Raw genomic sequence first — 26,424 nt, 5'->3', positions numbered from 1 at the left:
CTTGTGTTCCCTCTCTTTCTGTCAAAATAAATAAATAAATAAAATCTTTTAAAAAATGATAAATTTGTATAGGTACAATGAAAACTAAAAAGGTTTTCAAAGGTATAGAGCTTCCATATTTAGGATCTCTGAAAGCTGCCTTGATTGTATTTATTCTAATGACTTCAATACACTATTATTAAATACTTAATTTATAACAAAAGGTATAAAGCGGATGATATAATCAACTCCTAGGAATCTACCATATCAAATAGAATACACTTCAAAAAACTGTAATGTTTCACATATTCTTGTTCAAGTTCAAAGAGAACCAAATCGATATCACTAAAGTGAAAAACGAAATTCCTCAAAGTTCATTGGAAAGTATTCATTTACTAGAATTGATCTTTTTTTACATTCTACATGTATCTGCCACAAAATACTCGGCAGCGTGCAAAACTAACCAAACCAAACCTGAACATGTAGATCTATACTGCTAACCCAGAATCACATCCGTTTTATTAGCGAGTTAAAAACAAAATGCGTCGGGGCACCTGGGTGGCTCAGTCATTAAGCATCTGCCTTTGGCTCAGGTCGTGATCCCGGGGTCCTGGAATCAAGCCCCGCATCGGGCTCTCTGCTCCGTAGGAAGCCTGCTTCTCCCTCTCCCGCTCCCTCTGCTTGTGTTCCCTTTCTCGCTGTTTCTCTCTCTGTCAAATAAATAAATAAAATCTTAAAAAAAAAAAAAGTGTCATTTGTTCCCATGGTGGTTAAAGAAGAAAACTGCGGGTCTCTCAACCAGTTTTGATATATGTTTAAAAATAATCTGCAAGGGTAGGAGCCCTAACCTGTTGCAGATTAATTCTGTCCTTAGCTACGGAGCTGGAGTGCTCATTTCTGGCTAATGGACTGATGAGATTACAAGTAATCTTTCTCTTCTCCCGTAGGTGTTTCTGTGTTTGATGTTTCTTTTAGTCATGGAGCAAAAGTGCCTTTCGTAATCAGAAGAAAAAAAAAGTGATTTCAAATTCTTTTTTTTTTTTAAGATTTTATTTATTTATTTGAGAGAGAGAGAGACAGAGATAGCGAGAGAGAGAGCCCAAGCCGGGAGGAAAGGGAGAAGCAGACTCCCCTGCCGAGCAGGGAGCCCGATGCGGGGCTCCATCAGGACCCTGGGATCGTGACCTGAGCCAAAGGCAGACACTTAACCAATTGAGCCACCCAGGCGCCCTGCAAATGGCAAGATTTCATTCTTTCTGAAGGCTGAGTAATATTCCATTGTGTATATATACCACCTCTTCTTTATCCATTCATCAATCAATGGACACTTGGGCTGCTTCCATAATTTGGCTATTGTAGATAATGCTGCTTTAAACATCGGGGTGCAAAAGTATCCCTTTGAATTGGTGTTTTTGTATTTTGGGGGTAAACACCCAGTAGTGTGATTACTACATAACAAAGTAGCTGTATTTGTAACTTTTTGAGGAGGAACCTCCATCCTGTTGTCCACAGTGGCTGGACCAGTGTGCCTTCCCAGGAGGGCCATTTTCTACCTGCCTGCTCAGGAATCTCTTGCAGCCAAACGGTAGGAGACCTGCGATGGGACTGAGGGTCTGGTGCTGTGACCGGTGACCAAGAGGCTTCTTGGAGCACTCACACCCACAGAAGGGCCCCAGCCAGCAGGGGTCAGCCTCCACCCCTGGGACAAGCTCTGAGATTTGGGCCAGAGCCTGTGACCCCAGTGCCCCCAAGCTCCTAATCACTCCATGGTCTTGACTGCCCTGGGACCCACAGGGACCTAACCAGTGCCTCCAAATGCAAGAAGGAGAAAAGGTGAGTCTCGGCAAGTAGGCCCCACCAGCGTTCTGTAATGCTCGGTTGGTCTCAGGGGAGTCATATGCTTATGGTGAAGCAGAGACTATTTGGGGGAAAGTAGCACAAAGATCTGCTTTCGGCCCTTTCACCGAGAGAGCACCAACTTCTCCCATGCACCTTGCTTAGGCTTGGCTGTGCTGCAGTCCCAAACACACACCTTGACGTCTTCGTGGTTTCTGCCAGGAAGGGCTCATTCCCGCTTACACAGACTCCAGTATGGGCTGGGCGGAGGTGTCTCCAAAACTGTGATTTTCAAAGTAGATACAGTTCTAAAAGAACATATGAATGTTTGAATATTAGCAGATGCCAAACTTGCGAAGCTTCCTTTGCAAATGGCCTGTGACAGAGTGGCTGCTCTGTAGATGGTGTTAAGTGAGTAAGTGAAAGAACTCGGCTGGCAGCTGTCTGGGAAGGCCCCCCGGGGCCAGGGTAGGGAGGAGAGGCCAGAGGTCAGCAGGGCTGTTTGCCTGGCATGTTTGACCACAGAGTGCAGGGTCATCCCCATAGAGGGTGGCCTTCCACCGTGGCCCCTCAGAGAGGGAGCGGTCCTGTGGAGGCCACATGGGGCTGTGACGGCAGGACCCAGCCCTGATGCCCACCCCCAACCTGCTGTTCCTGGAGAGGAGGCGTGAGGGCTCACAAACCCCTAGCAGAGGCTGTAGAGGGTCTCTGCGTTGTGACACCCCTTCCTTTCTTCAGAGGGCCTCAGCTCTGGTCCTCCAGTGTCTGACTTCCCAGGGCTGTGGCCCCTCCTGGCCCCAGCACCCCTCCCTGGGCTTTCCCTCCCCGCTGCCCCTCCTGGCTTCCTCCATCCCTCCCGCGCCTGGGAGAGCTCCCTCCTTTCCTGCCTCTGTGGAGCTGGCATTCCTGCTTGGGCTCCGTCCCCACAGCCCGGATTGCTGTGGGGCCAGCTTTGCCACTTCCTTCTCCTGGCCTGACTATGCCCCTCCCAACAGGGCGGTGACATCGGAAGGCAAGGCTGGGGGTCCCTGTGATCCTTGAGGGGTGGGGGGAGACACCCAGTATGGGAACCCCTTTTTCCACTTCCTCCTCTGCTCAGTGTGTAGTGCTATCCCAGGAAACCAGCTTTTCTGGGGATCTGAAGTGCAGTCTCACAGCTGGGCATTAGTGGAATTCACCTCCCCCGGGGCCTCAGTTTGCTCAGCTGGGAGGAACACAGCCCGTACCCTCTTGCAGGGTTGATAAGAGAATGAGTGTCTGGCATGCAGGAGATGCAATAAATATATTAATGACTATTAGCAACATGGTGACTTCTTGGTGTATATCTGATGTTGGGGCGCAGAAGGGAAGGAGCCTTCCCCTCCCTTCGCAGCACTCCTGGGGTCCAGGGTCCGAGGTTCGTCTCCACCGCGCGAGTCTGCGGGAGGGCTGAGACCGTGCCAGGGCACCCGCCACTGGGGGGCGCCGTTGCGCTTCCGGCCGCTCCTCCCAGCGCGGCTCCTAGCCACCTGCCGCCCGGACTCGGGAAATCGCTCCCGGCGGCCCTTCGACCGGGCTGGAACGTTCTTATCCCGAACTTCCATTTCCCCAGCCAGGCTGCAATAACGATGATAAGGACCCACTTATCTGTGTGTCAGACCCTTTCTTAGGTTATCATTCGTAATCCTTAAAAACGTGCCTTGGAGAGGGATTTGATGTATCAGAGTTACTCGGGGTGGAGGACACTGAGGCTGGGTGGTGGTGGGGGGCGGGGGGGCGCTACTTGGCTTCTAAAGGGCAGATGTTACAGCCATCCCAGGGTTGGCCGCCCCAGACCACATGGCCCTCCATTACCACCTGCCCCAGCCTCTACCTACCCAGGCCCCATTAGAGCAGGTCCTGGCCCACTGCCCGTGTCCAGCTCTGAGCCCTCAGATCACATATAGAGGATGCACGCTCAGACCAACGGACATTACCCAGCTCTGATGGAGGAACATGATCGTGAAGACTTCATTCCAGGTCTCCCAGGAAGAGCACAGAGGCTCTGGAGCTTTTCTCCATCAGCCTGCTTCCATCTGGGCCCAGCTGCCCAGCTCCCGAGGGCCGGTGTTGAATCCAGGCTTCACCTGGGCCTGGGCTCCGCCCCCCCCCCCCACTACCTGGGCAGCAGGCACTCCACCTGGGGCCCAGGAACCACAGGACAAGGCAGCTGACAAGGAAGGAGGTGACCCCCAGCCTGCCTCAGGGCTCTCCCGAGCCCACCTGCCAGGGCCCTAGCAGACCCAGGCTGGTGTCAGTGGGGGGTAAAACCCCGACCTGGCACCCTCCCCATCAGCTCTCAGTCTTCCCTATGGGTAAATTCAGTTGAGGTGGTTGTGAGGACTGACTGTGCCCTAGTGTGCATTAAAGTTGCCTCTGGATAAACTGACCATGCAATCCGGCAGCCTCTGGGAAGATTTGTAACGTGCACACCCTTTCCAAGAAAGCAACACCACTCATGTCTTTCCATCTGTCATGGGTTGAATGATGCCCCCAAGAAGACGTGTCCAAGTCTTAACCCCCAGAACTAGGGAATGTGACCTTAGTTGGGAAAAGTAGCTTTGCAGAAGTAAGGCTCTTGCGATGAGGTCATCCTGGATTACCTACCTGGGCCCTACATCCAGTGACAGGTGTCATGTTATAACGCAGAAAAACAGACACACAGAGGGGCCACATGAAGACAGAGGCAGATGCTGGAGGGGTGCAGCCATAGCCTAGGGATGCCTGGGCACCCCCAGAAGCTGGAGGAGGCAGGAAGGATCCTCCCCTAACAGCTCTGGAGGGAGTGAGGCCCTGCCTACACCTTGATTTTGGACTTCCGGACTCCAGACAGAATTAATTTTTTCTTGTTTTAAGCTTCCTGGTTCTTTGTAATTTGTGATGGGAGCCCTAAGAAATGAACACAGGATGTTTGGTATATGTGCTGCCGAAGCGAGCACTGAACACAGGATGTTTGGGGAGCGCTGCTGGGAAGAGGCGACGGAGTGGCAACCCAGGGCCTCGGACGGGACAGGCCGAGGTGCTGAGCACTGTCCTCTGTGGATGGGATCCTGTGCCAGGCGAGGCGGGCTAGCTTAGCTGGTGTGGCTGGGAAAGACTGGATCAAAGAGACAGACAGGATGGGTCCAGGCTGTGGAGACCAAGGAGCCCGCGGTGAGTTGTCAGCACGGAGAAGCCGTGAAGAGGCCAGGGAGCAGAGCGGAAGCCAGAAGGTAGACAGGGGAGGCAGGAGGTGAGGGCGGCAAGGGCAGAAGTGTGCAGAGGGGCGTATGTGGCACCTGGAACCACAGAGGCTCTCAAGTATGTGGCAACACACACACAGCCCATGGGGATGGGGACAGGGTGGGCTAGGAGGGACTTCATCTCTTGTGGCTTTTTCACAAGGAGAATAACTCACACATTGGCATTAGTGTGATTAAATACACACCCCTTTAAAAGGAAACTCACACAGAATGCAAGGACCCCTCCCCATTCAACAGGCTGGAAGGTGGAGGCCCCCAAAAGGCCAAGGGGTCCTGCCTCCGGGGTGAGAGTTGGGGCAGGCGAGGACTCCTCCCAGGCTCCCCCTTTCCCCCATTCTGTGCTACACCCTGTGGCAGGTGGAGCTTCCCAGGGACCTGCAGCCCAGTGCTGGGTAACCCCCGTGGCCCCCCATGGCCCTGGGAATGAGGTGCACCTTCTCTGTCTGGCCACTAACAGACCATCCAGAGACAGACAGGAGTTTGCTGAGCGCGACCTGCCAAAATCCCAACACTCATCTGTCATCTCAGGTCTGGAGGCTGGAAGTCTGCCGTTTGGCTGCTCCGGAGGGAGACCTCCCTCCTTGGCTTGCAGAAGATGGGTCTTCTCCCTGTGCACTCCAGTCCTTCCTCCCTTCTTATGAGGACACCTGTCATGGTGACCTCATGTTACCTTAATCACCCCTTTAAAGGCCCCATCTCCAAAGACAGTCACATTCTGGGGCGCTGGGGGATGAAGGGAGGGAAGGGGAGGAAGGAAGTGGTTGAGTTTTGTCTCCCTCTGCAGACCAGACGGGCAGGAAGGAAGGAGAAATACAGCCATTCTCGGGCCGAGGGAGAGCGAGGTGAACGTGTTGCCAGCCACCCTGCCTCTCAAGGGTGACAAAAGGAAGTTCTCTGAAGACAAAGAAATTATAACAGAAAAGGGCTTGGGACTTCAGGAAGGAACAGAGCATTGGACTGGGAAAACCAGGAGTAAATCTTTAGATGATCCTTCTCATGAGCGTTTTAAGATCATATTTGACAGTTGAGGCAAAAATTGTAACAATATGTGATGGGGTGCTTAATGTATCTCTTGTCTGTCTCTGCGTCTTTCTCCCTCTGCTCCTAGTTGCAAAAGATACCCCTTCTCTCCTTCTCCCATCCCCTAATTGAGACTCCCTTCTCATGACCTTGATAGCGCCCTGAACCCAAGGCAGGGGCCGCTGTTCTCCTGCCCTCTCTAACTGGATGACCAATTTCTGGGTCCAGGGAGGCCTTATGCCCACCACCCCCTTACACTTCTCTGTCTTTTGGATCATTTCTAGGTGGTGTTTCCTGATCCAGAAGATGGAAGCTCACCCAATTTAGCGTGCTGGATGGTGAATCGACCAATGTAGGCATTTCAGGAGAATTCTGTCCCCTCTGGGGTTTTCCTCTGGGGAAGCACCCTGCTCTCAATCCCTGAGCTGTCCTGGGCTGACCCCTCCCAGCATGGAAGGGGTGACCCAGGCCTGGCCAATCAGAACATCCCGGCCTCCCCCCCCCCCCCCCCCCCGCCTGCCAGAATCCGGTGGGGAATTAACTTGGGACAGGAGAAGGGTTCTGGGACCCTTGTAGGAGCCTTTGGTGGGAAAGGACCGTCTGTCACCCCTGCTGAGGCTGCAGGAGGATGGAAGAGAAGCTGCAGCTGCCGGGGACCACCTGTCATTTCGGGGACCACCTGTCATTTCGAGGGGAGAAGACGCAGAGAGACAGAGAGATGCTGGTGCTGTCCAGCCACCCCCATTTCCACAGCATGCCGGAAGCCAGGCACGCCCGGCCTTCCAGGAAGGTGAACCACCCCCCCAGGATAACAGCCTTGAGGCAGGGTAAGGATTCTCACGTCACAGGTGGAGAAACAGCCCAAAGAAAGAATTCTTTTGCATTCTGCTTCTGGGATCTCACCACTGGACAGGCTTATCCAATTGAGCCACTTTCTGCCCCGGGTACTTACTTTCTCGTTATTTGACCCCATGTCAGTGCCGTGGATCTAAAGGTAGGGCTGCCAGACAAAATACAGGACAGCTGGTTAAGTTTGAATTTCAGATGAACAATGAATAATTTCTGAGCATAAGTATGTCTCATATTGCATGGGACAGACTTCTACTAAAACGTGTGTTGCTTATCCGAAATTCAAATTTAACTGGGCATGCCGTGTTTTTATTTGCTAGACTTGACAACTGTCTAAGGCAGGGAAGGGAGATGCCACAAGAGGGCAAGGCCACCTTCCTATGAGGAGCAGAGGCAGGTCAGGGGGGTGAATGTAAGGTGCAGCCTTGAAGAATAACCTTCCCCCTCTCCTGCCAGAGCGCCCATGTCAGCCAGAGAAACAGTCATCACAGCTTTTTGGCTGCCAGGTCAAGTGAAAACGTGACCCAGAGTGAAAATATATTAACCATCAACACTCTAGTGTGAATTAGCTCACAAAGATGTACATCTACTCATTATTGTCAGCTGTGCTGTGGGGAGGACGCTCCACTTCATTTTCCCCTGAAGTGTTTGTCTCCAGGACAGAGAAGATCACATGTAAACGGTTTTCCTGTGGCTGTCAACCTGGGCTCCACATTTGAATCACAGGGAGCTTCACAAAATCTTAAATGCCCAGACCACACCCATTCCAATTAGACCTGATCTCTGGGGACGTGGCCTAGCGACTGGATTTTTCCCTAGGTGATTCTACTGTGCAACCGAATTTAAGAACCGGCAGAAATAACTGTTCTGGGCCATGAGTTCTAGTCCCGGCGCGCTCTGTACCAGGCATCTCACAGACAGAATTCCATGCGATTCTCCCAACGGTCCTGCAATGCACACCTTGTTCATCTCACCGTCCACATGAGGACGCAGACTCATGCGGTGACTTGACTTACTCAAGGTGATGCAGTTAACAGGTGTGACGGGGGGTGGATTCGTGGCCTGACCCCATAGCCCTTCCGCCACGCTGCTTCTGGGCTATGCAGCTTTGGGCTCGTGCCTTCCCTCTGTGGTCCTGTACTCCCTCACCTGTAGAACAAGGGCTAACGGATGCTGGTCAGCAGGTGTCACCCACTCGGCATTGCCACCTGGGGCGGGGGGGAGGGGAGGCGCTCAAGAGTGAGGCAGTGTCATGATGAGCAAGCGGTGGAGGGTCAACTCTGGGCTTGTCCGCAGTGTGGGGTGCAGGCCAGTTCGGAGTGGGGAGCACTTGCAGGGGGCGCAGGAGGCGCCTCATGAAATGGCCTCGGGAGACTTTAACTTTGATCTTCGGAGGACTACCTGCCAACACAAGTGCCCAGTAACTCCCCGCTGACGGAGTCCGTGCTAGGCACGGGATGGCGGCTCCACTACTCACTGCTCTCTCCATCCTTGCCCCAGTTTTACAGGCGAGGACACAGAGGCTCAGAGAAGTGGATGATTTGCTCCGGAATGAACAGCTGGTTGGAGAATTTTGCCCTAAGACGTGCAGCAACTTCTTTCGCAATTTTTAGTAGCCGTAATGACTGGTTACCACCGGTATCTAGCTGACGGAGGAGAGACCGGGGTCGCTGTCCATCATCCCAGCTCACTCAGGAACACCTGCTCCCAGCAAAGAGCTATGTCAATACGCAGAGGGGCACACTAGTTGGAGTCTGTTTCTTGCACCTGCCACACACCTACGCCGTGGCTGCCCTCACCACGCAGACTCCTTCCCAGCAGAGGTGATAGGAGGAAGCCGGCACCCAGGCCCAAGCAGCCTCCCCACTGGGTTAACCTCATCTAGTATTCGACCCACCTGAGCCTCAGCTTGGGGGCTGGTTGCAACGACCAGGAGCTTTGGTAGAAATTTCAATTTTAAATGCAGCAAACACCCAAAGCGTCTCCTCTGAGCTCAGCGCCCGGGTCTCCCTCCCTTCCCGCTCTCCCTCACAGGCATCCAGCTGGATAACGAAATGCCACTTTTGGTACAAAGTGTGCTTTAATGTAGAAAACAAAACTCACGTACATCATAAATACAACTTGGCGGGGGTATAAATAAAGTAAGAAAATAGAGAGATGTACATATCCAACAAAATAAATTATGCATAAATACCACGTTGGCAACTAAGTGCTGGGAAGGGCTCCTCTCCCCACTGCTTCTGCAAGTTACTGGCAAGACCGGGGGCTTCCCAATCCAACCTTTCCTGGCTTTTGAACGCGATGAGCAGGTCTACCTAAGGCGAGAGGCTGCCAAGTCCTGCCCCCCCGCAAAGGGCTGGGAACATGGAAACAGCCCCAGAAGCCATGTCTGCTCCTCTCTGGTCCATATCCACAGCGCTGGAGAAAGGAGGGAGCGCACCAGAGCCGCAGCACTGTGCGGGAGACCCGGAAGGGGGGGGCCCCGCGGGGTTCTGTCCAGAGGGGCGCTCAAGTGTGAAACCCACATGCCCAGAGCAGATGGGATCCCGTGGAAGGAGGGCTGCTGGGGCTGTCCTCGCATCCTGTCCCCCCCAAGCAGGTGGTCGTTCACTCAGGGGAACCAGTGAGCCCTGTTAAGTGTTGGCTATGTGCAGGGCGCTGGAAGTCAAGGGGAGGAGCAAGTGAATTCCCGATGGACCCTGGGCAGACTGCCAAGTAGTCTGGTGAAGGTCATCTGTCCCAGAAGCAGCCGCAGCGGGCAGTTCTTAAGGTTTACCCAGGCTGGAGGAGGCCTCTGGGCTCTCCCTGTTCCTGAAGCCTGGTGGGCCATGCCTGTGCCCGGTCAGTTCTGTCCTGGAGGGATTGGGGGAGAACCAACGATCCTCTCTGGAGTGGAGACCTCGATCAATTCTGATGTGGTAGAGTCAAATTTACCTAAGGTTTCACAAAGCTGATCACCTGTACGTGAGTTTAAAACGACCGCTTTTCTTCTGGCTGCCCCTGCTGGAAATGACGGGAGAGAGAACTGCAGAACGTTTCAGCTTGGCCTAAGAACTTTCCCAAAGGTAGTGAGTTCCCGGTCAGTGGAGGTATTCAAGCGGAATCAGGGCAGCACAGCAAACTGTCCAGCAATGGCAAAGGTGCGGGGTGGAAGGCTTACGGTTTCAAGATCATACATGTCTATCCACTAGGAACTGGCGCAGCCAATGTACAACTCTGTATATGTACAAGTTCTAGATGTTTCTTCCTAAAGCTACCCGGAGCACGAGCCCAGGATTGTACTGTAGAAGCACAGCCAGAACCCACTTTGCAAGCACCACAGGTCTGGGGTCCTGGCCTGTAAGGGCGGTGGAGGGGAGGCCACAGCCCCACTTATTTTTGGAAGCTGGGGCTCTTCACTAGTCCCATTTTGGTGGCGATCCCAAAAGGGTCCATGCTGTCTGTTTCTAGGGGGGCAGAAAACCCATCAGACTCCACGTGGTCCTGGAGGTCCCTGGGCTCTGCTGGGCTCCCGGGCAGCATGGGCAAGAAGTGGGACAGGGGCAGAAAGCCTCTGTCCTTGTACAGCTGCCTCTGTTTGGCACTGCTCAGAGAGACGGGGAGACGGTGCTTCTTAGACCGGTACACATTGTAGCCGTCGGGGCGGATCTCCTCCTCAAAAGCACAGTCTCCGGCAGAGTACTGAGGCTAGGGAGAAAAGGGGTGGCCGTGAGCACCAGTGGGAGCCCCCTGGGGTGACATCACCAGAAGCAGCAGAGACGCTGGCCACCAGGTGAGCATTTGAGCTACATACTCCCACTTGGGTCCACATGATTGGTCCTATGTATCCGTGTGTATAGTTACATATAAAGTACGTGCTTATCCGTGTAAATTCATACCTACGTAAAGTATGCATTACATTAATATACACATTGAGCATATACTCATATATAAATACGATAAATTATAACATTTAATGTTAAACATGACACATTATACGTACTTTAACATAAATTTATACATATATGTGCTTACACATTTATAACCTTTATACACAGATATCTCTCCCTAAATCATGTCACTTCTTAAATTTAGTCTTGTTCTGAGCAACAGATGCATAAAATCAGAAGTGCAACACACGTGTCTGCACCCCTCACCCTTACGGTAAACACAGGACTATTGACATGAAAAAGCCCCTGGTGGCCACACTTGGGGAGACACGGCTAAACTAGGTGTGCTCTCCTAATCCAATCCGGAGCCCAGATTAAAGCATCTATTCCCCATTTAGACCTGAGTAACGGTGGGCCATTCTGAGGCCTTTTTGTCTGGTGCCCTTGTAGGAAACCTCAGCCGCCCCCCGCCCCCACAATTTCCTTCCTTTGGTGGCCAGAGAGCCTTCCAGGCAGCCTGCCAGGATTACCAAGATAAAGACGGCCCCCTCCCCCCAGGCCCAGGACAGAGCCTTCACCCAGCGGGGTGGCGGGAAATGCAAACCAAAGGGCAGAGAGCAGCCCCTGGGGTCCCAGGACGCTGGGAGCCAGAGAGGTATACCAGTGGGCCAAGTCCTGTGCCAAACTGGGGAAGGTCATTACCCCGTGAGGACACAGAGGGTGGGGAGCCAAGGAGTGCTGGGCGGTAAACAACCCCGGGAGGCACCCAGTCCCGTTTGTGCCCAAGCCTACAAAGGTCGCTGAACTGCAGGTGGGTGAGCGCTGTGCTGATAAGGCACTGATAAGGCTCAAGTCTAGGGAGGCAACAACATGCCCAGCTCCCTGCACTTAAACAGAGCCACCAGACAGCGGGGGGGGGGGGGGGGGGGGGGGGGGGAGGAATGCAAACTGATAAATAAACAAGGGAAGGGGAAGCAAATGGCGGCGCTATTTTACTCTCCCGGTTTTTTGGGAGAAACTAGCACCCCATTCTCTTCTCCAAACCGAAAAGGAAATGATTTCGAGTTGTTTGGAGAAAGTGGAATTTATTAAAAAAAAAAAAAAAATCCTCCGTCTTGGCTAAGCCATACACACGGGATCAAGAGTCAGAACAGGATTTTAGGGGAAGGGACACCCCCACCACAAAACTTGGACGAGAATGGTGGTTTAGACCCATCTGCGCCAGCGGGTCCTCCAGCCCTACTCCCCCGCCCCAAGTAAATGTCACAACAAAAGTTGCAACTGCGGGTTTGGAGTGGCTTTGGGTGTCAGCTTTCAGAAAGCCGACCACCTCCTTTCTTTCCCTCCGTTCTGGTCCATTCACGCAGGACTCCGCCATAAAACCTGAAACAGGCCCTCTGGAAAAATGGGATAAACTGGCCTCCGAGGCACAAAACAACTGGGACACTAAAAAGATTCGCGCTGCGGGGGAGGCCGGCATCTGCATCTTTTCTGGCGGGTGGGGCCATCCCAGGAGGCGCGGTCTCCCCGCCCCCCCTCGCCCAGCTCCTCCCGCCGCGCCCCCGGCCCAGCAGGGCTGCATTGAGGCCCTGCGCGGGGCCGGGACCTCACACCGCCTCCTCTGTGAGCCCGGGGGCGCGGGAGGGGCGCGGGCTCCCTTTGAACTCCCAGTCTTTTGTTCCCAGAGACCGAGACCCGGTTTCCGCACACTTCCTGCCCGGAGACCTCGATGGTTACCTGGGCCTTCCCACCCCGTTCCCCCCCCCCCCAGCACCCTCCCCCAAAAGCATCTGCAGTGCAGGTGAGCGCGACAGGAGGGCAAACGCCACTGGAATATTCTTCTAACGTGTCAGCCAAAACCACCCTGCTTTTCTAGTGGATAAAAATTAAGAAAAAAAAATCTCCCCCATCCCAAATGTAATTTTTTCTGACTTATTTGAAGATTGGCTTTTTGTAAAAAAGATCCAAGTTGTGAATATACTTTCTCGTGCCTTCCTTTTATTTCATACCGCAGGGAGGGGAACGGAGGCGAGGACCACACACGCGCAGGCCGAGACTGAAAAGGCCCGTGGTGGGTTTCACTGTTTAATGTCAAAGAAAGCCGAATACAGCGTTTCCTCCGTCCCACTGGGCCGGCCTTCGGCGCAACTGAAAATGCAAAGGCAGCTCTCGCCCTCTGGCTACTAGCCGGGACCCAAAAACTTCCCTAGAAAAAAATTCTCACTTCAGCTTAATCTGGCCCTTCGTCCTCTTCCCTTCCGAGCTCCATGCCGGACCCGGGGCAGAAAGCGAGGAGAGCCTGGATTCGATCCTGCGCACCCTGCTCCCCTGCGGGGCCCCGCCTGGGGACAGGCATAGGTCCCGCGCCCCAGCGCGTATCCCCCGGTGGAGATACCTACCAGCCCTTGCATCCTGCCGTCGGCGCCCATGCAGAGGTACCGGACGCTGTGCACGCCCTTGATGGCCACGGTCCGCAGAGCGACTGCCCTGATCTCCACCAGACCTGGGCGCGAGAGAAGCAGAAGACTGCAGCCGGGACCCGCCGGGCCCACAACACGTGGATGCGGTGGGTGCGCAGGCCCAGGCCCTCCCCCACTCCCCCATCTCCTTGTGCCGTCTAGGACTCTGGGGAGGGAATGGGTCGCCCAGGTGCCAAGATCTGGGGTTCCTGGGAGTGCGGGGTCCGCGGGAAGGGAAGGGGGCAAGGGAAGGATAACGCGTGGGTGCGGTGGGTCCACGTGCCGGCGCCCCCCTCCCTCAGCTCCCCGCGCTGTCAAGGGCCGCGGGCCGGGAACAGAACGCAGAGGTGCCAAAACGTGGGGTTCCTGAAGGAGGTAAAGGGAAGGGGCACCGGGACGAGTGGGCACTCACTGTGCGCGCTCTGGCCCCGCGCGCAGTCAACCCCGCCGTCGGCGCGGATGCGCAGGAAGCAGCTGGAGAGGCCGTGGGGGCCGGCGGTGTACAGGTGCCGTAGGCGGATGGGCTCACCCCAGCCGTAGTGCACGTGCGGCCCCGCGTCCGAGAAGGCTAGGGGGCGCCCGGCTGCGGCCAGCCACAGGCCGGCTAGGACCACGGCGCGGGCTACCGCGCACCGGCTCAGCGCGCTCCGCATGGCACCTCCCTCGGGCTCCGCACGCAGTTCTGGCGGCGAGGGTGCGGGAGGCTGGGTGGCAGCAGAGCTGTGCGTGCCGAGGCGGGATGCGTCCCTCGAGCCGGCGGTGCGCTCTGGGCGCTCAGCGCTCCTGCTCCGACGGCAGACGGCTGGAGGCCAGCGGCCTTATATAGTGCGTCTTACCCTCCCGGCGGGTGGGTGCCCGCGACACCCGAGCATTTCTTATCAGGATTGCATCAGCCCTCCGCCCCCCGCACACACCCACTCACACCCCGCCTCCTGCCCCAGCCCCTCCCCGGACCCCGCCCGGGTGACCCCGCCCAGGCCTCCCGGATCTGGGGGAGGAGGCCCCGTTTCACCGGAGGGTTCGGGGAGCTCCTCCCCGCAGCGCAGGGGCCGGGGGCCAGGTCTCTCTTGGCTGGGAGAGTTTGATTTTATAAAGCAATAAAGGAGACAACCGGTCCCCGCCCCCACACCACCGACTCCCCCAGGGAATGCGCTCGTGGCGGGGCGCTAGCAGGAGCTGGGAGCAGGAACCCCGTGACCAGAGACTGGGGCACTGACCTTTGCATCCCTCACCCCCTGTCCGGAGAAGCTTCGCCTTGGGTGCGGGGCTCTGTCTTCTTAAAAGCCCACATCCACTCCCTCCCACGACGGTCCTAACCGTCATATCTCCAGATGCAAAGCCGTCCATTAGAATTTCCCCCTGCCGCTCGGACTAGCTCACGTTTTCCTGGTCTTATGTTCTCGCGATCCCGGCCCCCCTCCCGCCCCTTTTACCCCAGTAAATTGCCCCCCGACGGGGGGCCGGGCTCGAGTCCTGGGAGGAACAATGGGGGAGTGGCGCGCGGCGAGCGCTAGATGGCGCTTCCGCCCCGGTTTCGGCCTCTGCGCCGGCTTGAGCGCGCGGCGGTGCCCGGAGCTGGAGCCTGGATGGGCTGTCGTCCTGAAGGCGCCTTTCGCGGGGGCAAGGTGGGCTTGCTTCTGCAGACGGGGAAACTCTGGCTTCTCAGCTCGGGCCAGGCGCAGCGCAGGGAAGCCCCTCTGTGTTTGAGTGCCTTTTGTCGTTGGTCCGGTCCCTGGGTCCCTGAGCTCTTCTCCCGGGCCAGGGCGCGATGTCTTGGGGGACTGGGGGAGGAGAGGTCGGGGAGGGGCAGAGCGGCAGTAAGGGGCGCTTTTGGGGTGGGGGCGGGCGCCAGGCCTGGAAATTGGGGCCACTTGGTGAAGTCGCTCCTGCAAACCAGACTTTCTCTAGTGATGCCCAGAGAAGGGAAAAAGCATCCAGAGAATGCCCAGGCGGGAAGGAGAGGGTCCTCCTAGGGATCTTCGGCTCAACACTGATTCTTTCTCATTTCTTCTCCAATCCCCCCAGCTGTGCGGTGTGGGGGCCCCCAGGAGGTCAGTTTTGGGGGGAAAGCCACGCTGTCTCAGCGCAAAGGCGTTGGGCGGGCAAGCAGTCGGATCCGGGGAGAGACATCAGTGCCAGGCCTAATGAATTTCAATGAGTAAAGGCCATGTTCATACCCCAGTCAGTGACTGGCGTTAATGACCGAGCGTGCAGAAAATGTCACCAGGAAAGGCTTTACAAAAAGACATCATCTCAAAGGCTTTATAGACCAGGACCCCCACGCTGCGTGTCTTGGTTCAGAAAGCCACTGCTTCTGTTAAATCTAATTACTTCCCCCCTGTGGCTTTAAATCGACAGCGGCTCCTATTAAACTTAATTACCCTCCCCTGCAGCTTTCGTTTTAAAGATCCTGGATAAATGTGGGGCACTGAGGCGGATGGCAGAAGCTGCCTTGGGGGATGCACCCCGAATGGGGTCTGGGGGTGGGGAACCCCTGCCTCTGGCCCCACCCCTGCTCTTTTGCTGCCCCTCCCATGACCACAGTGGCAGGAGAGAGTCCACTGTGACCACGGAGCTCGGGAAGGTGGTAAAGGCTGCAGCTTCCTATGGCCAAGCCCTGTTCTAAGCACATTATGGGTGTTCTCAGCTTAAACCCCTCTAAGAACCTCCGTGGTATTCTGTCCCCACCTCCTTGAACAGATAGGAAACGAGGGCCTCAGCACAGTGGGACCCATCCTGCAAGTGGTGGACGTGGAATCGGAACCTAGGCCATCAAGCTTGTAAATCCAGTCCGTGCCTCCTCTCTGAGAGGTGGTGTGGCCTCCAGGCAGGGGCGAGGGCTCCCTGGTCAGATTCTCTCCACCACAGATCTATGCCTGGCCACTCCCTGGGCAGGTCATAGACCTGCTGGGCCTGTTGCCTCCTCATGCCTGCTTTGAGTCTTGTCCTGGGGTCTCATGGGAGAGCGGACATAAGGTACCAGATACAGTTCATGCGGAGCGACGGCCATCCACTAAGGGTCGTACGCATTTCATAGTCACAGGGTGCTCTGAAAGTCTGGGTGATTAATCCATGCTGCAGATCAGGAAACTGAGGCACGCAGAGCTGTCCAGATAGGCAGCAAGTGTTTGCACCCAGCTTGCCTGAGCTAGGGGCCTGGGCAGGACTGCTGGTACCCCTTGGTCTGTGTGTTGGAGACTAGAGGGGCAGAGGAAAGGCGGTGCTGGCCGGCAGGGGGCGCTGCGGCTAACGCTCCAGGTGAGCGATGCCCTGGAGGAACCCAATGCAGTCTCCCACCCCTGCAGCCAGCGATATGCTGGGATGGGATGATCTGGATTCTTCTGGTGTTGGCTGAACCAGGTGACTTACCCCGGTGAGATTTCATTCACTGAGTGGAGGGGCAATTGGAGCAAGAGTTCCAGTCACCCTCAATGCTCTGCTCAGCCCCCGCAGGGCCCCGTGGGTCTCAGGCCCAGGTGCTTTGCTCTGGATTTGATGTCAGCTGGGATCTTTGGAACTGCCCTAAACCCTTTTCCCGGGGTCACCCTCTCTCAACCCAAGCTTGTCTGAGTTGGTCCTGATGGTGGCAAATGAGATCCACACTAAGGGATTTTCGTTGTTTCTAAACCCACATCCCAGCAGCTATGAAAATCTTGTTCCGCTTCACTTCCAGTCTTTGCATTATGAAAATAGTTGTTTTTCTTTTCACTTTATGGCTAGAAATTTACGTTACAATATCAAACATGCCTTCTTAAATACATAAGCACCTCCTCACCCCCATCCCAAATCCCCTGCCCCCGCGCCACAGTTGAGAAGTTCTTTGTAATTACAGAAACTTCTGGGTGGTGGTAAAAATCTTCATCAAAAAGTAACAACTGACAAAACAAGCCTAGGACAGAAAGGACTATGAATACTTGGGTTGGGGGCAGCCGCTGGTACCCGGCCAAGCCAAGAATGGAACTCAGGGATGCCTGAGTCAGTCCAATACTTTGGCTAGAATCTGCTAGAACATGTATCATTTCCCCCAAAGCATTCCGTTTCCTCAAAATCCATTTTTTCCCCTCCTAGGATCATCCTAAAAAAGTGGCACCCCACTAGCCCAGAAATTGGCAGAGGCCATGGGGTGGGAGGGAAGACTTCTCTGAGCCTCCTTATTTGTAAGACAGCAAAAGGAATGCTTTAACCTCCAGATGAGTTAATGTGAGAATTAGCAGAGATATCTCTATCAATGGGGAGATAAATACTTATATAGAGATCTCATGGCATATGTGGGTGCATAATAGCAGGGGTAGCTATTGTTATTTATTTAAAGACTACTCTGGCTATCTTTGCCATGTTTAGTTCTTATTTTAAAATGCAGTAGCAACCCTTAAAAAAAAAAGACAAATCTAGTCTGTTGGGACAAAAAGCTCATCAGTAGTTGCCTGAGGCGGGAGATGGGGGTGGGGATTGACCAGAAAGAGGCAAGAGCAAGCTTTCTGGGATGAGGGGAATGTCCTTTTTCATGATTGAGGTGATGAGTAACAGGCAGTGACATTTGTCAAAACTCATTGAATGGTGCCCTTAAAATTAGGGTGCATTTTATATTAAGTTATGCCTCAGTGAAGTGGAGCTTGACCATTTTCTTTTAAATATTTTATTTGTTTGTTTGTTTGTCTGTTTGAGAGAGAGAGAGAGAATGAGAGAGCACAAGAGGGGGAAGGGTCAGAGGGAGAAGCCGACTCCCCGCTGAGCAGGGAGCCCGATGCGGGACTCGATCCCGGGACTCGATCCCGGGACTCCAGGATCATGACCTGAGCCGAAGGCAGTCGCTTAACCAACTGAGCCACCCAGGCGCCCTTGAACATTTTCATTGCAAAAGCTGTATTTGTTGGCGGATGGAAATTTTGGAAAATACAGAAAACCACAACAGGGGCAAGTCTAAAACCTGGACCATTATGATTGCGTTATGAGCTACTGTTTCTATTTAGGTGAATTTCTTTCTCAGACTTTTAAAAAATATATATGTACCTTAAAAAAAAAAAAAAGCAATAACCAGCATTTGGATTGTATTCTCCTTTCCCCCACTTATTGTGAACATCTCCCAGGACATCAAACCCATTTTACAGCCCCCTTGGACACTGGTGGATCTGTGTGGGCTACCATGAGTTACGGTCTGTTCCTTGCTGCCAGATATTTAGGTTGTTTCCAGTCTCCTCTCCCACATCATATAGGGGAGGAGATCCGTGGAGACACATCTCACACCTATCCACTTTCAGAAGGGGAATTGCCGGGCCCCATGGCCTCTCTTCCCAGGTAGGTCCCAGTCCACATACAAACACTGGATTGAGGTGGGGTGCGGCAGCTTTCCCCTGGAATTTGGGAAACTACCTGTCTCTAGCCACACTAAGGGAGGCTCAACTTCCTCCAGACTTCCTTAGGTGGGTCTGAGACTATGTTTAAGTAACAGTCACCAGCAGCCAACCAAGTGGCACGGAAAGCTGATTTCCATACGTGAATTCTGCTCATCAAGGCGGACCTGTGTTCCAACGGAAAATATTTGGACCTGTTGGTGTATCAATATCCAAGAATGCAGGAACATGGTAAATGTCACCCAAAGAAAAAAAATAGCTGAATGAGAAAACTCGAACTGTGCTCACAGTGATGTCTCTCAAAGCCATAACATTAAAATATTGAACTTGGATGGGGCACCTGGGGGGCTCAGTCGTTAAGCACCTGCCTTCGGCTCGGGTCATGATCCCAGGGTGCTGAGATCGAGCCCCGCGTCGGGCTCCCTGCTCAGTGGGGAGTCTGCTTCTCGCTCTCTCTCTGCTGCTCCCCCTGCTTGTGCTCTCTCTCTCTCATAAATAAATAAATAAAATCTTTAAAAAAACAACTTTAAAATATTGACATTGGAAAGTCCCTTGTGACACGGTGGCCCCTTGACCAGCAAGACAGCAAGAGGGCTCCCCCTTGGAGTGCCGCCTGGGGTCGGTTGGCTCCGCTCCTGACACAGGTATTTCTTGGTGCAGTCACTGCCATCTGTCTCCTCCCCGGACACGTTTCCATGGAGGTGGCAAATGCATCTGCTCGGTTTGCAGCCATGTCCTCAGTGCCTTGAGCACAACCTGACACGTAGCCATTGGTCGAGAAATGGTGTACAAATCATTGAAAGGAAACCGGAGGTGTCGATGTGGCTGTGAATGCACTGGACTCTTTTTGTCTATCCTTTCCTCGCACAATCTGTCTATCCTTCCTTCCACCTTTCCCTGGCTTCCATGGCTGGATATATTCATTGTTCACTGATCTGCCAACCCTTTTGGAGCACTTCTGATGGGTCAGATCTCATGCATCAGACCTTTTGTTGCCCTGTGGCACCCCAGAGGCAGGGCTCCTGACCCAACCGGAGGGGTGTGCTTAGGGCACGCAGTGATGCAAGCAGGGAGGGTTAAGGTCGACATTTCTGTCGCAGGATCATTGGGGCCAGCGGAAGTAGCACAAAGAAGAACTCTCTCCAGAAGTCCCCTGCAGTGCACCCACCCCCGAGGACTGCGCCCTGCACCATAGCATATTTTGGAGCACTTCCAGATGCAGCCACACCCAATCTCATTTCACCATGTCGCTGGGAATGCTGGAATTCCTCTTGGAGAGGAGTCCGTGGGAGAGAGAAACCCACCAGCGCTGGAGGAAGAAGGGCAGGGACTTTCACCCTGGACCAGAGCCAGTCCACCTGCATCACTCACCCCTAAGACCTCACCTCTGGAGAAAGGTCTGCTTAGCAAAGCCATTTCTTACAGAGTTTCCGCGGCAGCGCCGGGCGCCAGCTATTGACCCCTTTGGCAGATGAGACACCAAGGGCACAAAGCCAGGCAGTAAGGAGCTGATGGGGAAGGTAAGGAGCCGTGAGCAGGCTCCGAGGAAGAAGCTGGGTGAGATCCCCCAGGGACAGCACTCCTGCCACTTCGCCCTGCTGCCCCCCAGGTCTGGGCGGAGAGCGCCAGGCAGGACAGACAGTCCCGGAGGCTAAGCTTACATGGGCGTGATTCCAAGTCATTTTACTCATTCTAGGGTTGGACAGGACCTTGAAGATGCTTTCTTGGAAGCCCCGAATCAGCAAATGAACACAATAAGAACCAGAGAGGGGGAAAGATTTGCCCAAAGACCTTCATCCTGTGGGCAGCAGAGAAGGGACCAGAACACCACAGAGTCCGGCGTAACATCTGATTTGTTATAAAGTCTTTTAAAAAAGAAAAACTCCACATGCTAACGATTCCTTATTAAAAACACCTGCTTGAGCAGATTGGTTATTTCAGGGGTCTGGGGAAGGGGGTGCCTGGGGACTGACCAAACCAGCTGATGGGTAAGGAGTGTCCTTTTAGGGTGGCTGTGAAGGCATTGAGTGCTGAATTTTACGCTTTAAAATGGCTGACGTGGGGGTGCCTGGCTGGCTCAGTTGGTGGAGTGCAACTCTTGATCTCGGGGTAGCGAGTTCAAGCCCCGCGTTGGGTGTAGAGATTACTTAAAAATAAAAAAATAAAAAATTGGGGGGGGGGCGCCTGAGTGGCTCAGTCTGTTAAACGTCCAACTCTTGATTTCGGCTCGGGTCATGATCTCAGGGTCAGGAGATCCAGGCCCTGGTGGGCTCCAAAGTCAGCAGGAGTCTGCTTGAGATTCTCTCTCCCTCTTCCTCTGCCCCTCCCTGACCCCATGCTCTCTCTCTCTCAAGTAAATAAATAAATCTTTTTTTTTAAAATAAAAATAATTAAATTTTTAAAAAAATCTTTAAATAAAATGGTTAACACTATGTTATGTGAATTTCACCTCAATTTTTAAAACAGTAACAAGGAAGTAAACTGCTCCAAAGGACATCGCTGAGACCCTCTGGGACATTTGAAGATGGACTATCATTGGTAAGTTAACAGGTGTGTGGTTACGTTTCCTGGGCTGGATGCTCGCGGTCATGGTCACATAGCGTGTCCTCGCGATGCAGAGCCGCGCACCCCAGTCACATGGTCATATGCACAACTGATTTTCAAATGGCTCAGAAAAATAAGTGTAGGGGCGCCTGGGTGGCTCAGTTGGTTAAGCGACTGCCTTCGGCTCAGGTCATGATCCTGGAGTCCCGGGATCGAGCCCCACATCGGGCTCCCTGCTCGGCGGGGAGTCTGCTTCTCCCTCTGACCCTACCCCCTCTCATGTGCTCTCTCTCTCTCTCATTCTCTCTCTCAAATAAATAAATAAATAAAGTCTTTAAAAAAAAAAAAGAAAAATAAGTGTGTGTGTAGGAGACAGGGAGAATGCCAACGGGGCATTGGGGCGGTGGCACAGGTGAAGGGGAAACAGGCATTTTTTACAGTATTCCAGAAACTTCTCAGGAGGTGTGGACTTTTCAAAAGTGAAAATATTGGAGGGGGAAAACCTGACCCACCTGCCTGATAGCAGTCTGTGGCTTTGAGCTGATAGCAGGCATGTGGTTCGCAGCCCACAGACTGCGTTCCCAGCCACGGTCCGGGGGAAGCTCCATGAGGATGCCATGAATGGGTGCCGTTGCTGTCATCAATCCCAATCCCATTTTCCAGGGCAGGAAACCAAGGCTTGGGAGGCTACGTGGCCCACCCACAGCGACAGCACCAAGTAGGGTGTGGAGAAGAAGTCTGGCTATTTTGGGTCCTTGGGGGCGTGTCTCCTGGATAAACGGGAGTCATGTTGCATCCCTGATGTCACAGGCAGAGGACATATTTTCTGAGGCAGCCATTCCCTGGAGAATGACCCCAAAGTCTTGTCATTCCCTCGGGAACGCTCCCCACCCCCCATCTTACTCTGTGCAAGTAGATAGTGACTCAGTCTTTTGTCAGTTGGTAGCTTCCTTTGGGTTATAAGAAATGCTTTTTTTTTTTTTTTTAATGGGAAATGATTTTTACAAACTCAGTAGTTGGGTCTTATTCTGCATTGGGAATTCAGCACCGTGTTTGAAGTGCTTGCTCTTGTGTGGAACCTAAGAGCAGAACTGCACCCAGGTCACAGGGAACAGCCCTTTTAGGAACAAAGAGATCTTGAGAAGTCCAGCTCCAGCCCAACGTGCCAGAACATTCTGCCCTGTTTTATTACCGATGATGGTCACCACTTGGCTAAATGTGCCTGCTCTGGGCCAGACCCTGTGTGCATGCGAGTAAACCCTCATAAGCGTGTGCGTGAGTTTAAGCATGTGCTCGAGTGTATGCGTGTGGAAGAGTGTGTGCATGCCTGTGAGTGTGCATTTGTGCATGTGTGTGCATGCGTGTGTGACCTGTGGGACTCACAGCAGCCGTCCTGAGGGTTCTGTCTCCATTGCACAGACGAGTGAATGAAAGCTCAGAAAGGACCCTTGTCCCTCGGCAGCACTTAGTATGACTGTCATAGAAAGATGCATGCAGTCCGCTCAGTATTTCCCTCTGCCCAGTGTCTGTACGCTCCATGGTGGGGGTGGGGGGGTGGGGGGGTGGAGGTCTCGGTCACTACCATTGCCGCTCAGGCCCAGCACAGGCGTGGCAGGTAACTGCACGATTCATATGGGTTAAGGAAGAAGGAGAGAAGGAAGGGCAGAAAGACAGGAGAGGTAGCTTCAGCCTTCCAGGCTTCCAGCCTTCCCTTTCTAGCAGGTCAGCAGAGACCAGAGGTATTTCTGTTTTGAGGCATTTAGACAGATGCTCGGGGCTCAGTTCCGGCTAGGGTTTCTGGCCGCACATACCACAGACTGAGGGGGTTGGAGATTCCTTCCAAAGGCTCCCGCTGTGGGCCTTGGGACAAGCACTTGACCTGGCTTCCCCATCTAGGAAATGGGACGAGACTCCACAGAGGGCTGCCTGAGAAGGGAGAAGCTCGGGAAGCGCCCCAGGCTCCTGAGGCCCGAGGTGGGCCAGGCCAGCAGGGGCTGGACTCAGCACCCAGCACCTCTGGAGGGTGGGTCCCTTAGCCCCAAGCCAGACCTCTCGTGCTTAAGCTCTGACAAGAAGGGACGTCTTCCCCAAACCCTGTCCGGGGCGGGTCCAGACTCCGACGCTGCCAGCCAGCCTGTCCTGCCTCTAGGTCCCCGCCCCCCACCCCCAGGGTTGTTGTAGTCTTGCTCTCCATCCTGGGATGACCCCTCATTTCTCAGGTGACGCTCCTCCCCCTGCCCCTGATTCCTGGTCTGATGCCTCTCACCCCCACTGTCTACAGGAGGCAGCGTGTGTACAGGGGCCTGACCTAGGCTGCACGCCACACCTCCCCAGCCCCATTCTACAGACATGGAGACTGAGGCCTGGGGACAGTCAGCCATCTGGTCCTCACCAGCAGAGGTCGGTGGGGGGGGTGGGGTGGGGTCCCAACCCACGCCCCTCCTCCTGCTCTACCCCCTTCCCCTCCTGCTCTTCAACCCCCCCATGTCCCCTTTTGTCCACGAACCTGCTCCCATTCTTGCCCTTTCCCACAAATATCTGCTCAAAGGCCCCGTTCAAGTCTCGACGTTCCCCGCGTGTTAATTCGGATCCGTGAACTCCCGATATCTCGTGTCACGGTTTCTGGGCCCTAGAGACAGTTCTCAACATATTCTCCGGGATGCTCATGACCCCGGGAGGCCAGGAGTCAGCCCTGTGGAAGGACTGTCTCCTCTGAGCCTGAGCCCGGCCTTGGAGGCTGTCAGGCATTGTGCCCCCCACGCACAGGCCTCTCCTCACTGTGAGCAGCTCATCGCCAGCCTCGCTCTGTGCTCGGTCGTCCTTGGGCAGGATTTCCGGCAGCCGACCCTGGCGGCAGCCACTCCGGGGGTCCAGCAAGGTGGCTGCACCTTGAGCTGCCAGGAGAGCCATGGGCTCACTCACTCTCCAAGGTCAATGGCTAGGGCAGAAGTGAACTTGATTTCTGTCCTCCCCTAGGTTGACCGTGGCTCAGCTAGCTGGGCCGGCCTGCTTCCCTGGGGGTGTCGGTAATGGGGGGTGAGGTGTGCACTTGAGAGTCGCTGGCCAGCTGAGGAGGGGGACACGTCACCAGTGTAGAAAACCTGGCCTCTCGTGGGCAGAGTTTCCTCTCCCCTCATTAGTGTCTGATTCCCATGATTTTGTTTGTTTTTTAAAGGTTCCTTCTAGAAGCTTCCTCACAAGACAGTTGGAGTTTCGGTAGCCATCTTGCCTGCACTTGGGACCAATGACCCGGAATGTGTTTATGTGACAGCGCTGGTGAGACGTGGCCAGCCCCGTCTGGCTCCTCTGCCCCTTTCTGGTATGGAGTGTGCTACCAGGCGGGTGGGAGGGGGCAGAGCTGAGGCCCCAGAGACCACCCGCCCCCCGGGCATCACTACCGCCTGCCTCCCACCAGCTCGCACGGGACTTTTCCAAGGGATAGGGACATGGCATTCTGTGCTCTTTGACTCGAAGTGGCCCCAGCCCACGGACGGTCAGCATCTGCGAGAACAGCAGTGGCCATTTCCTGGGCACCTACTATGTGCCAGGCTCTATGCGACCTGGGGTCCTCCCACCTACCGAGAGGGCGTGGCTCTTCCCACCCGAGGCCAGCAGGCCGCAAGCATCAGGGCTGGGATTCGAAGTCAGGACCCTCGGACCCTGTGTTAGTGTCCTGTTAGTGTTCTCTAACAGAGCACCACTCACTGTGCAGCTCAAACAACAGAAACCAATTCTGTTTTCGTTCTGGAGGCCGGACGTCCCAGATGAGGATGTGAGCAGGGCTGGTTCCTTCCAGATATTCTGAGGGACCGTCGTCCCTGCTTCTCCAGCTGCTGGGAGCTCCCGGCTCCCCTGGGCTCGCGGCTGCGCCCCTGCCGCCTCCATGCGGCCCCTCCTCCTCCGGTATCTGTCTCAGATCTCCCTCCCCTGGCTCTTACAAGGACACTTGTCACTGGATTTAGCACTCCCCCCCCCCAGGATAATCCAGGATGATCTCGTCTTGAGATCCTTCACTTAATTACACACGCAAAGACACTTTGTCCGAATAAGGTCACATCACAGGGTCGACGTGGACACACCTCTTGGGGACACATTGCCATCTCCATCAACAGAGATAGCTCCTTCTCTGTCCGGAGATGGGGTAGTGAGAGGTTGGTGCTGGAGAGTCCTCCCAAAGAGACAGGAGAGCACATTCACAGGTAGTAGGGTGGGGGAGTAACGGGAGTCCTCTGGGCAGAAGCAGCCCGGAGAGAGCTAGCAGGCCCGGGTGCCCCTGGGGCTGGCCTCAGATGGCCATCCCAGCAGAGGGCCAGGAATTCTTCCCGACTGCTGGTTCCCTAAGGCACCCCCTCCAGGCACCCTGGGGCCCAATGGGGCTCTTTGGCCTCGTTTCCCACCAGCCTGGCAGGATTGCCAAGTGCCCTCCCCAGGCCACTCCAACCTTGGCCCTGGCACACCACTGGTACCTTCCCACAGGAAAGACCCCATGTTAGGAAGTCGGGCCTTGGCTTCCCACAGCGGACGAGGCTTAGGGAGAGAATCCATAAGTCTGAAACAGATTGAAAAAGGCAAATGATCAATGACAAGGAACGAACGGGTCAAATGAGGGGGGGGTCTAGGCAAGCACTTGCGCCCCCACCTCAAATTGTCACCATATAAGGCTGAGTGAAAAAAAAGAAAAACAAAAAAAACAAAAACAGGGCACCAAACTAAATATACAGTAAAATTTGATTGTGTAAAAGCAAAAAAAAAAAAAAAGAAAGAAAAAAGAAAAGAAAAGAAAGAAAAAGAGAAAAAACCCCACAAAAACATGCACAGAGGTACATTTTTAAAAAGTGAGAGCATTCACCTATTTTATTTCTTCTTTTTATAGTTCCCTGCTTTTCCCTACATTTTCTCCACTGGAAACGGATCCGTCTTATAATCACAACGCAGAAGTTAGTAAATCGGTCAACAATATTGTTTAGACATCCCCCCGGGGCCTGCAGACAAAGGATGCCTGAGGCATGGCTGGGTGACCCCACTCTGTCGCTGAAACGCCGCGTCGACAGTGAGTGACCACATACAGGGATGTCCGTGCGGCTCCAGTGGTCAAAGGTGCGCAGACGGCACTGTCTTACAGGTCCCCGAGTGTCATCTTCCTCCCGGACGAACCCCCGGAGTCCTGCACAGTGGCCTTCCACTCAGGCTTCTCCAGCCAGAACCTTCCCCGAGTTCCCCGAGAGGGTCAGAGGAGCTGGCCTCTGGGGTGGCGTCG

At 54.3% G+C, this 26,424-nt stretch overlaps 1 protein-coding gene and 1 long non-coding RNA gene across 2 annotated transcripts; one reads left to right on the top strand and one right to left on the bottom strand.

Annotated features, from left to right (window-relative positions):
* Nucleotides 1-6,793: 6,793 nt before the first annotated feature.
* Nucleotides 6,794-9,119, top strand: LOC114220546 (uncharacterized). The gene is made up of 3 exons (XR_003611577.2): nucleotides 6,794-6,922; nucleotides 7,764-7,965; nucleotides 8,445-9,119. It is a non-coding gene; the product is annotated as an uncharacterized LOC114220546 (long non-coding RNA).
* A 1,197-nt stretch (nucleotides 9,120-10,316) lies between these two features.
* Nucleotides 10,317-13,925, bottom strand: FGF19 (fibroblast growth factor 19). Its single transcript, XM_088018043.1, has 3 exons — nucleotides 13,685-13,925; nucleotides 13,213-13,316; nucleotides 10,317-10,631 (listed from the first exon to the last, which is right to left on the bottom strand). The coding sequence occupies exons 1-3, from the start codon at nucleotides 13,923-13,925 to the stop codon at nucleotides 10,317-10,319; spliced, it is 660 nt and encodes a 219-aa protein (XP_087874169.1).
* Between the last annotated feature and the right edge of the window lie 12,499 nt (nucleotides 13,926-26,424).

The sequence above is a fragment of the Eumetopias jubatus genome, unplaced genomic scaffold (assembly GCF_037043125.1).
Source record: "Eumetopias jubatus isolate StellerSeaLion01/CBP00866 unplaced genomic scaffold, mEumJub1_p1.0 scaffold_13, whole genome shotgun sequence".
NCBI lineage: Eukaryota > Metazoa > Chordata > Mammalia > Carnivora > Otariidae > Eumetopias > Eumetopias jubatus.
This window is presented reverse-complemented; position numbering and strand designations above follow the sequence as displayed.